Raw genomic sequence first — 11117 nt, 5'->3', positions numbered from 1 at the left:
GGTGCAGGATGAACAGAAGAGCACTGACATCCCCTAACTCCTCTGAAGATGTTACCTAGCCTGGTTAACGAAACCATCTCACAAGCTCGGAGGACGAACCTTCACCCCCGCAGAAAGAAATCCACAGTAGGGTCTTGGGAGTTGGCTAACTGCTCCTTGAGCACCTGGCAGAAGTAAGTCTAACATCCAGAGAGGAAAAGGTTGGGAGGGAACGATGATCTCCTGCACTGGGTGAAGAGTTGGGTCATTGGGTGATTGAGTCAGAAGAGCACCCCGCGTGCTTTGCGCCAGTTGACACTCTGTAGAGTTAGAACTCTACAATTTTGTTTGAATAATTTTTCCATGTCTAGATTTTTTCCCCCAAATCTCCACATTCCTCTTGCCAAGGTGAAAAGCTGTAGAAGAAGCAGTCTGCCTCACTCACCTCTTCCACACAACCTACGGACTGGGTCTCTACATATATTTAATAAATGCGTGCATACACTAGAACACTGTTCCTTCTGATCTGAGGACAAAGAGCGAAACAAAATGAGGCGCGCGGTCGGACAGGGGTGGATGTTTCCATTTCCGAATGGACCACGGTCTATTCTTTGATGTAGCCTGCACTACAGGGTTGTTGTAAAAAGAAAGAGAGACTCCCCCAAACTCTTTCTGAAGCGCAATTCGTGTGTAGACACACCCACAGAGCAGGCTTTCGATGTTCTTCAGGGCACCTTTTGCAGCTAATGAAGTTCGAACAAAACTCGAGCCAATTTCTGCCTTCTGATGAACGAGGCTCCACATTTCTGCCCACGCAAAAGAGAACTAAAATAATAATTTTTTTAAAAAAACAACCACCTTCCCAATCCAGACCAGACCAACTGTAAATTCTACGGTCCTCGATCAGTGTGGCTTGGGCAGGGGATGAGGGGCGTTGTAGTGCACAGCGCTCACGACTCTCTACCGCACAGTGAACTGTTTCCCCGCCTGTCTACTTCTGATTAGGAATCACTTTAATAAGCAGCATTTTCAGCTTCAAAGGATTATATCGACAACTCAATCTGCAGGCCCTAATGAAATATTTGGTTGATTTCCCGTGTCTCGGCGGCTACTTCGCCCCGCCTTCGGAACTACAGAAGCTGCGGGGGGGGGCGGGGAATCCCAGAGGGGTTTCAAAAGTGAGGTGGGGGGGGGAGGAATATAAATCACAGACGCGCAGCCCCCTACCTCACCCCAACAGAAAAACAAAAGTCCATCCCTTAGGATTTTTGGGGGGGGGGGAAAGTCATCTAGGAAATTATGGTTATAATTACTATTATTAATCGTCCGCTGTCGGCCGAACGTGGCTTTCTTAGGACTGGCGTCTGTGAATAAAAAAAGAACTTCAGTCTGTGAATTAAAAAAACAGAACTTCAGCCCGGCTTAGCTAGCTGAGGATCGAGTTATTCTTATCGGAATTTGCGAACTGTAAACAGTCCGCCAAGCCAGAGTCTTTATTGGGTCTGGGGAACTGGCCGAGTTCACACAAACGGGGTAAGGCTGGGTGCGCACAACATAGTAGCAAACACCGTTGGATTAGTGCAACTCGCTAAACCACCCAACCCAACCCAACCCAACCCAACCAAGCTTAACGCCAAGTTTAGACATTAAATCTTCACCAGGTCTTCATGTTGGGATATAAAGCTTTTTTTTTTATCCATTTCCTTCTCAACGGCATTCGTTCAACGCGGATGTCTTAAGACTGAAAGGAATGGGATCGTTTCAGCCTGGCAACACACAAATGCAGAGTCACACACGGAACAAAACGCCTCCGCTGATCAGGAAGCTGGGGGGGGGGGGAAGAGAAAAAGCGGTTTTCAATTTCGCCCCCTTCCCTTCGCGTAGTAGGTTCGCTTCTCGCCGGGTTCATCCAAAGCCTTGGGGACGGGATGAGGTATAAACGTGCAGGTTTTATTTGAAATTCTGGAGCATACACCGACACAGAAAGGGCGGTCCTCTCACACCCACACAAACGGTAGAGTCTCTCTCCCCCCCCCCGCAGCCCCCTCCCCGTTTAGAAAAGAAAAGAAAACATAAAAGAAACGGAGGGCATTTCCCTGTTATTCCCTAGATAAAGCAACCGAAAGGTGGAGGAGGGAAAAAAAAAAAAAGCTGCTTCTTAGAAAGTGCTCTGTGATTTATTTTTTATTTTTTGCAAATAACTTAATTTTGCGAAACAGGGTGCTCGTGTTTTGTTTTTTGTTTTTTTTTGTGTTTTTTTTTTTTTAAAAAAAGGCCGTATAAATGAAGAGACACCTCCCACCTCTTCCCTTCCCCCCCCCCTCCCCAAAGAAACACGCTTGAACTGGGGCCTCGAGAGAGGGTTGGGAAGTAGGGAAGAAATAAATAAGAATAACATTGTACTGACGATCCGGACGGTGGACTTGAGACCCCTGGCGCGCCTCCCTCGTGGAAATCTCAGGCGCGTTTCAAACGGGCTCAGGAGTCAACGAAACGCGAGGTTTAATTGATTGTCAAAGCGCCGTGCTTTCCCCTTTCCCGACCCCCCTTCTTTTTTTTTACAATGAAAGTATACAGCCATCCACATCTTCCGTGTAACGTCAAATTAAAATTAAACCAGGAAGCCTTCTTCCTCGCCACCTCCAGCCCCCCCCCCCACCTCCCCAGGTTTGGAAAGCAACCCCGCTGGTTTCTTTGGCCCCCGTTTTGCTTTCACTCGTAACTTTCTCCTCTTTCTCGCTTCGACGGATGAGGTAGGAACCACGTTTATTGCAAACCAGGCGAGGAGGGTCTTTTGATCAAGAGGCGGGGGGGGGAGGAGGAGGAGGCGAGAGACCCCAGACATGCGGGGGGCGGGGAGGGACGAAGAGGTGGGTGAAATGAAGTCACGGGGGGGGGGAATCCTTTTTGTCTGATTTTGGATAGTTTTTTCCCCCTCTTGTCTTTCTCTCTTTTTTTCCTTCGCCGAAGTAAAAGGGAGAAAAAAGCACGCGGTCGAAGTCGGTTGTAGCCTCAGCGTTGCTAAACGGCGGTCCAAAACTGGCTCCACGGCAGTGCATTATCTTAAAAAACACACCAACGATGCAACTGGCCTTTTTTCTGTAAATTCAGGGATGGGGGGGGGGTTAATGATACCAGGGCTGGAATTTTCTCCCTTCTGTTCGATCAAAAAGAAAAGAAACGCACGGGGGAAAATTAAAAGAAAAAAGAAAAAAAGAGAGAACCGCCACTTTTGTCACTCACCAGGAATACGATAAAGGTGTGGGGAGGGGGGGGAAGGTCCCCCCCCTCCCTTCGTTGCAACGCTTTTAATGGTTTGCATTGTTCTTTTAGTTAGAAAACGAGAGTGTCTTTTGCTGCTTGGTTGCGTCGGTTGGGTTTCCGCGTGGGGCTCAGTTCCGATCCGCGCGGGGGGCTCCCCCCGACACACGCACGCACGCACACACACACACCTCGGCAGGAGTGGGCGTGGAGGGGGGGCGGTTGCAAAGGTCCCGGGATGGCTGAAGCGTCCAAGCGACAAAGCAGCGCCTCCACCTCGGGCCTGGCCGCCGGGCCTGGAGAGCGGCGCTCCGTCCTCCCCTTCCGAAGCCGCCACGCGCCTCCAGTCCCGCGCGTGGCGTGGGCAAGCGGCCGGCCGGGCGGGCGGCTGCTCTTCCTCCCCCCCCGTCCTTCCCCCCCCTCCCCAGTCCGCCGGCGGCCTAATAAGCGGCGGAGAACTTCATGCGCTTCTGTTTCTGCCTCTGGTTGCAGAACCAGACCCGCACCACGTTCTTCTTGAGATCGAGTTTCTCGGCGATGGCCGCGATCTTCTCGGAGGAGGGCCGCGGCTGGACGGCGAAGTAAGCCTCGAGCGAGCGCTTCTCGGGCGCGGCGATGGAGGTACGTTTGCGCTTCTTGTCGCCCGTCGAGTAAGCCTCGGGCTTGGCCAGCTTCTCGCGCTGGGCGCGCTCGGCTTCCTCCAGCCAGGCTTCCAGGATGGGCTTGAGGGCCACCAGGTTGTTGTGCGAGAGGGTGAGCGACTCGAAGCGGCAGATGGTGCTCTGGCTGAGGCAGCCCACGCCGGGGATCTTGAGGTTGGCCAGGGCCGAGCCCACGTCGGCCTGGGTCACGCCCAGCTTGATGCGCCGCTGCTTGAAGCGCTCGGCGAAGGCTTCCAGCTCGCGCGGGTCCGTCTCCGTCTCGGCGCCGGCCAGGACGGCCGGGTGCGAGGCCAGGCCCTGGGGAGGCGGGGAGCCCATGGCCAGGGGCGGCTGCCCGTGCGTGTGGTGGCCCAGGCCGTTGAGGCCCGGCAGGTGAGCGGAGGGATGCGGGTGCGGGTGGGCGGGCGCGACGCCCACGTCGGCCAGCGGCAAGGCCGAGGCCAGGTGCTCCAACAGCTCGCCCTCCAGGCCCTGGGCCGGCTGGTGGGGGTGCGCGTGGTGCGCGTGGCCGCTCAGCCCCGCGGGCGGGTGCAGGTGGACGGAGGAGGAGGTGGGCGTGCAGGAGACGGAGACGCTGCTCATGGTGTGGTAAGTGGCGTCCGCCTTGAAGGGGTGGTGGGTCTTCTGAGAGATCAGGTCCACGGCCGCCAGCGCCTCGGCCCCGCGCAGCAACGTCTCGTCCAGGCCGGCGAAGAAATTGCTCTGCAGCTGCGAGGGGAGGGGGGCGGAAGGGGGAGAAGAGAGACGACACCGGGCTCAGAGAGGGAGAACCGCCGGGAGACCCCCCGACGCTAACCTCCCGCCCACCGCTCGCTCTGCTAACCCGGGCTCCTTCCTGGAGCAACGAGCCCTTGGCACGACGGGCGAACCCCGAAATGGGAACATCTGGGATCCCCGGAACTTTCTCTCTCCCCCCCCTTCCTCCTCCTCCTCTGGCCCCAGTGCTTGCCCCCTTCGGGCCACCGAGAGATGCCCCAACTACAATTCCCAGCGTGCGCAGCCACCCAGAAAGACCCGCGGGCATCTGTCTTCCTCCTAGCCGGTTCTTGCCCACCGACCGATCCCTCCGAGGCCTCCGGAGCCCTTCCCAACCGCCGCCCCTCTCCCCGACAGAGACTAAAACGTCTCCCCGAGCCCTGGAGCTTGAAAGAGAGAGAGAAGGCTGTGCGTTTGAGGGACCAGGGGGTAAAGCTGGAGAAGGGGGACGTCCGACGACATTTCACGGCGTCCTTTTTCAGCACTCGAGCGTCTCTTGGAGGTTCGAGTCCCCCCGAACGAGAAGCTACACCGAACGGGACTTTGCAACTCTCCTACCCTTTGGCGTCGCGGCGGGGTTGAATAAACACCGGGCCGGGGGCGGGGGGCGAGCCGGTGCGGTCTGCATTCCGCAGAAGTCCCGGGAGATTTCTCCGGTGGGATCGGTGGCGATCACTCCGAAGCCCACCCGGTCCCCCCCCCCAGTCTTCTCCCGGGAATCTGGATCTAGACAGGCATTGGAGGGGGAGGGGAGCGCTTGCAGCTCTCTCTCTCTCCTAGGCCACATGGGGGGGGAGGGAAGGGGGCGAGGATACCCAAGCTGGCCAACCTGAACCCCACCAACCGATTCCTTGTCCTTCCCGGCTCCCCCCCCCTCCCCACTTCTCCTCACCTGCGGGGCGGGCAGGCAGGCTCTCCGGATGGCCTCGGAGCTGGAGTGCAGGTGGGTGTACTTCGGCTCGTGCAGGATGGGGTGCATGCTGAACGCCTGCTTGCTGTTCATGGACATCATGGTGGCGGCGAGGGAGGCGGCGGCGAAGGAGGAGAAGGAGAAGAGGAACCGGAGGAGGCGAGCAGGTGGCCCCTCCAGCTCGGCGGCGCGTCTTATTGTCTCTGACCGGCACTCTCAATGACATTATAGGACCATCCTGGCCACGCCTTTCCAGCGGGCCGCCGCTTCATTGGCTGAAGAGGCAGGCCGTGCCCGCCCCCTCCGTGGTGCCGCTTTCGGGAGGGAAGCGTCACCCTGGCTCCCGTCCTGGGCATCCTGGATTGAAAGGCGCGGCGGCGGGCTTCCCTCCGGTCCGACGGCACCCTTCTGGCTTCCGACCAGGTGGGGCTAAGCTGCTGAGAAGGATGAAGGATGAAGCTGGGCGGGAGAGACTAGGAGTGTATGTGTGGGGGGGGGGAAGAGAGAGGAACTCCAGCTCTGCATTGAAAAAGTGACCCTAAAAGTTATGCTTCGGGTTGGGTTGGTTTTGTTGCGCCCGAATTTGTTTGTTTGTTTGGAGAACTTACGTGGCTCCCTGTCTCGCGTGGAGATTCTAGGTTGCTCTCGACAAGCCATAAAGACGATGGCATAGAAACAGAGCAATCCTTTCCTTCCCACCAGGCGACAGACCAACCAAACTCTTGACTTGCTGACTCAACCCCATCCCAGTTTAAGGCTTGGGAGGAAAGCCAGATCTTCATGGCCTTCTGGAAGGCGAAAAGTGTAGGAGCTCCTGGAATCTCAACTGGGAGGGTCTTCCAAGGGGGACTACACAGAAGACCTCTGATGTCCCACCATATGACAACATTTAAGGGAGGCCTTTGGAGCTTGCCCCCCCTATCTGACCTAGTGAGATGGGTAGAGGCTGTCAGGGATGGGAGGAGAAGGGAAGGAAGAGAAGAGAAGAGAAGTAGAGCGGAAAGAGGAGAGGAAAAAGGAAGGAATGAGAGAAGAGAAGAGAAGGTGAAAAGGGAAGAAAGGAAGAAAGGAGAAGGAAAGAGAAGAGAAGAGAAGGTGAAAAAGGAAGAAAGGGAAGGAGAAGGGAAGAGAAGAGAAGGTGAAAAAGGAAGAAAGGAAGGAAGGAGAAGGGAAGAGAAGAGAAGGTGAAAAAGGAAGAAAGGAAGGAAGGAGAAGGGAAGAGAAGAGAAGGTGAAAAGGGAAGAAAGGAAGGAAGGAGAAGGGAAGAGAAGAGAAGGTGAAAAAGGAAGGAAGGAAGGAAGGAAGAAGAAGGGAAGAGAAGAGAAGGTGAAAAGGAAGAAAGGAAGGAAGGAGAAGAGAAGAGAAGATGGGGTGTGTAGGATAAGACAAGACAAAAATCTGTCTTACGCTGATCATTAGCAGATGTTTGATCACTCCAGGAGAATGAGGTCCCTCAGACAATCCCAACATCACACACAAAGTAGGGGTGGGGTGATGAAAACACTTGAGGTGCCATCCCTTGTGAGAACTGCTTGAAAAAACGGATAATAAAAGAAACAAACAAATGAACAAAACAAAACAAATCATAAACTTTAGAAGATGATTTGTTAGATAAACCACATATTCCCTGGTTTGTCTATTTTAGCTGTGCACAAGCTTGCTGGACAAAAATCACCTAAGTTCTCTTCACTGATTTCTCCCTCTTCTTCTCCATTAAAAGATGTGCTCGGTGAAGAGTTATGTCTCCAAAATGTCATCCTAGTTAAATAACTTTTAAAATGTAGTGGATGGTTCTCTGGATCTGAATGGCAGGAAGAGCTGCATATTCTCACTGGCTCTCACATAATGCTTTGTTAACTACCACCCTGTTACTTTCTGTTAGGGAAAGCAACATCAGGCAGAATAGAAGAAGATAGTAAGAAACGAAAGGCATGAGACAGGAATAATAAAAGGAAACACAGTTAGAACTACTTTACACTACACTAGGGGTCCCCAACTTTGGCAACTTTAAGACCTGTGGACTTCAACTCCCAGAATTCCCCAGCCAGCCATGTTGGCTGGGGAATTCTGGGAGTTGAAGTCCACAGGTCTTAAAGTTGCCAAGTTTGAAGACCCCTGCACTACACCCTTTATTATATATTTTTTCAAACCATCCTCTTTTCGCCACATCTCTGCTTCATATGTTACCCATTGATGTTTATATTTCTCTCTTTTTGATGATCTCATTAATTTCACCCAAACACAACTTTCTTTCTCTTTCTTCTCTTTCCTCTTGATCCATTCACTCTCCCTTCATGTTTTTCTTTTGCCACCCATTCCTCAGTTATTATCTTTACATGGCCGCATCATCTCTGTTGAGAAATAAGAGACTGTTAGAATTAGAAGAACACAACCTGAAGTTTGGGTGGCACATTTTTTTTTAATGGTGTGATAAAATTAATGCCATTCTTTTAAAACATTTATACATTTATACAAACTAGTTTTTTTTTTAAAAAAAAAAGCAGGTTCATACTGGAATCAGAATACCATTTTTTTAAAAAAATACAAATGAGAAATCAAGGTGGGCATAACTCATATTTTCTTACTTCTTTTATGTGATTTTTATTGAAGCTTTTTTTTTAAAAAAGAAGAAGATAAAAACTAATACAAACTAACTTAAAGTAAGGAAGGGGGGAAAGGAAAGAAAAAGCAAAAATACAAAAAGTTAAAAAGTTAAAGAAAAATAGAAAAGGTAAAAAGATATAAAGATGTGGCTTCTACATTAATTACAGAAATTATAAGTACAATTTACAATGTGTACAATACATATATGTGGTATATTTTACAATATACAATATATAGTTTCGCTTCTCTCTCTTAAGCTAAACTGTAATACCCTTCTTTCTATCATTTATCCTGCCTAATCTTCAAAGCAATAAATCACAGGTTCATTTATTTCTCATTTTCAAGCAAAAAGTCCGTAAGACCTTTCCAGTTACCAAAAATGTAAATAGTGTCTTTTCTCTAATCAAAGACAGTTAGCTTATTTATCTCAGCAAGACCTTTCAATTTAAGCAACCATGTTTCCCTACTTAAAAATTCTTGGTTCTTCCATATTGTTTTGTCCCTCAGGATTTTGCCATCTTTCAAATTCTCTATTAATGAATACGTCAGTGAAGGCATTGCAGAGGTTCATAGATAGCCATAGATAGAAGAGGATAGATAAACCTAGTACACTGTTGATTAATTAGGGGGTGAGGGAAATAGCAAACAATTGTTTACAGAACACTTTTATCCTTGTCGAATTTTTCTTCAGTATAAAGGCAAACAATGCTGGGCTTGGCAGACGGTTCATAGTTTAATTAGTTAACTTTGTTATCTATCTATAGACCAGGAAGCCTGGATCTGATGGGAGCTGATTCTCCCAACTTCTGGAGGGATTCAGGTACCTTCTCTTGCTCCAATATAACTCTAAAAGGAGCAGCTAGAAGATAGTTGACTTTGATCAAATATTTGATATATGTTTTCACCATTTTAAAGGCTGGCTGAAGGTCAAAAGCTGAAAAATCAGGGGGGGGGGGAACCAGGAGTACCATACTAATTATGGATCTTCTGCAGAGGATGGTTTTCACTGGATTAGAAAAGAGGAATGCAGGACAATTGGTTACCAGCTCTAAAAAAGAGAGAATAAGAAATAGTCACCTCAGCAAAACCCTTCCTTCAAAAACGTCTTCCATTTTGTGACTAAGGAGCGATCTTAATGAGGGGGGAAAATATACAGTCACCCACCAAAGACGCCAGAGGGGACAATTAAAAAGGTGAATTGCCTCTTCCTTTAGCATTAATCCTGCATGGACAACTTGGTGAGTTTCTGGAGCGAACATAGCTCTCTCTTCCATTAAGAAATAGGAATCTTTTAAAGGATCATTCAGGCAGTAAATCTCTCTCTCTCTCTCTCTCTCTCTCTCTCTCTCTCTCTCTCTCTCTCTCTCTCTCTCTCTCTCTCTCTCTCTCTCTCTCTCTCTCTCTTCCCCCAACCTCATCTCCTTCATTAAGGAGGAGAAGCAGGATCCCCAACTTTGTGAACTCTCAGCAGAGAAAACAAAACTGCACAAAAAATTTACAGATAGGGCAAAGTCTGCCCTGGCTTTTTTAAAAACCCTAAATTATTTAGTGTAAATAAAATCATGTGTGTTGATTGTGAAAAGAGTCCAATTTGTTTGATTTACATGGCAGTGGGGGGGAGGGTGCCCTCGGCTAAGGGGTGTTTAACTAGCTTCTCTAATGTAATTGCCTTTGGCGGCCCGCTAAATATTTCATAGGCTGCCTTGTGCAAGAAAAAAAAAAAAAAAAAAGTGAGGCTGCCTCATCTGATCTGAGCAGGCAGAGGGTTCTGCGTGGAAAATGTGTCTCTGCTTGGCCAGTCACTGGAAAGGGAACTTATTACAACTAAAGTTTAGCAGCACAAAGAGCCACCAGTCCACTTGTCCAAATGGGTCTCCGTAGTCCCAGCAGTTTTTCCTTGGGGAATCTTGCAGAATCCTTCCTTCTAACAAGCAGAGATCAAAGGTTAAAGCTGAAACAAGTAAGAAAACGTTGTTTTGTTGGCTGGTGTGTGTTTGTGTGTGTTGATATGCAAAAATTATTCTTTTGAACCAAAGTAGGAAGATTCCTCTTTGAAAAGTTGACTTAAAAGTAGATTCCTAAGCTGAGAGAAGATAGAGATGATCACCATCATCATCTTCTTCTTCTTCTTCTTCTTCTTCTTCTTCTTCTTCTTCTTCTTCTTCTTCTTCTTCTTCTTCTTCGTCTTCTTCTTCTTCTTATTCTTCTTCTTCTTCTTCTTCTTCTTCTTCTTCTTCTTCTTCTTCTTCTTCTTCTTCTTCTTCTTCTTCTTCTTCTTCCTCCTCCTCCTCCTCTTCTTCTTCTCCTTCTCCTCCTTCTCCTTCCTCTTCCCCTTTTCCTTCTCCTTCTCCTTCCCCCCCTCCTCCTCCATGTTGACTTCTGGATAGTCCTTGCAGTTGGCAAGATTTCAGAAGTGGTTTACCATCCTGCTTGAGCAGGGGTTGAACTAGAAGACTTCCAAGGTCCCTTCCAGCTCTATTCTATTCTATTCTATTCTATTCTATTCTATTCTATTCTATTCTATTCTATTCTATTATTCTATTCTATTCTATTCTATTCTATTATTCTATTCTATTCTATTCTATTCTATTCTATTCTATTCTATTCTATTCTATTCTATTCCATTATTCTATTCCATTATTCTATTCTATTCTATTCCATTATTCTATTCTATTCTATTCTATTCTATTCTATTCTATTCTATTCTATTCTATTCTATTCTATTCTATTCTATTCTATTCTATTCTATGGCTGAAAGAGAGGGACTGGCTCAAAGTCACGCAGCTGGCTCCATTCTTAAGGCCGGTCTAGAATTCACAGTCTCCCAATTTCTAGCCTTGTGCCTTAAATACTACCACAAATTGGCTCTCTTTCTGATGTTAGAAGGTGGCTTTATAAGTAACTATCATTAAGCTCTGGAAACTTTTCCTTCAAATGGATTTTGC

General features: G+C 48.8%; 1 protein-coding gene across 1 annotated transcript; it reads right to left on the bottom strand.

Annotated features, from left to right (window-relative positions):
- Positions 1-3680: 3680 nt before the first annotated feature.
- LOC120302060 (brain-specific homeobox/POU domain protein 3-like) lies at positions 3681-5749 on the bottom strand. Its single transcript, XM_039329990.1, has 2 exons — positions 5551-5749; positions 3681-4610 (listed from the first exon to the last, which is right to left on the bottom strand). The coding sequence occupies exons 1-2, from the start codon at positions 5668-5670 to the stop codon at positions 3681-3683; spliced, it is 1050 nt and encodes a 349-aa protein (XP_039185924.1). The 5' UTR covers positions 5671-5749.
- Positions 5750-11117: the final 5368 nt, after the last annotated feature.

The sequence above is a fragment of the Crotalus tigris genome, unplaced genomic scaffold (assembly GCF_016545835.1).
Source record: "Crotalus tigris isolate CLP2741 ecotype Arizona unplaced genomic scaffold, ASM1654583v1 scf7180000017622.5263843, whole genome shotgun sequence".
Classification (NCBI taxonomy): domain Eukaryota; kingdom Metazoa; phylum Chordata; class Lepidosauria; order Squamata; family Viperidae; genus Crotalus; species Crotalus tigris.
Note: the sequence above shows the minus strand (reverse complement) of the source record. Positions and strands in the feature narration are given on the sequence as shown.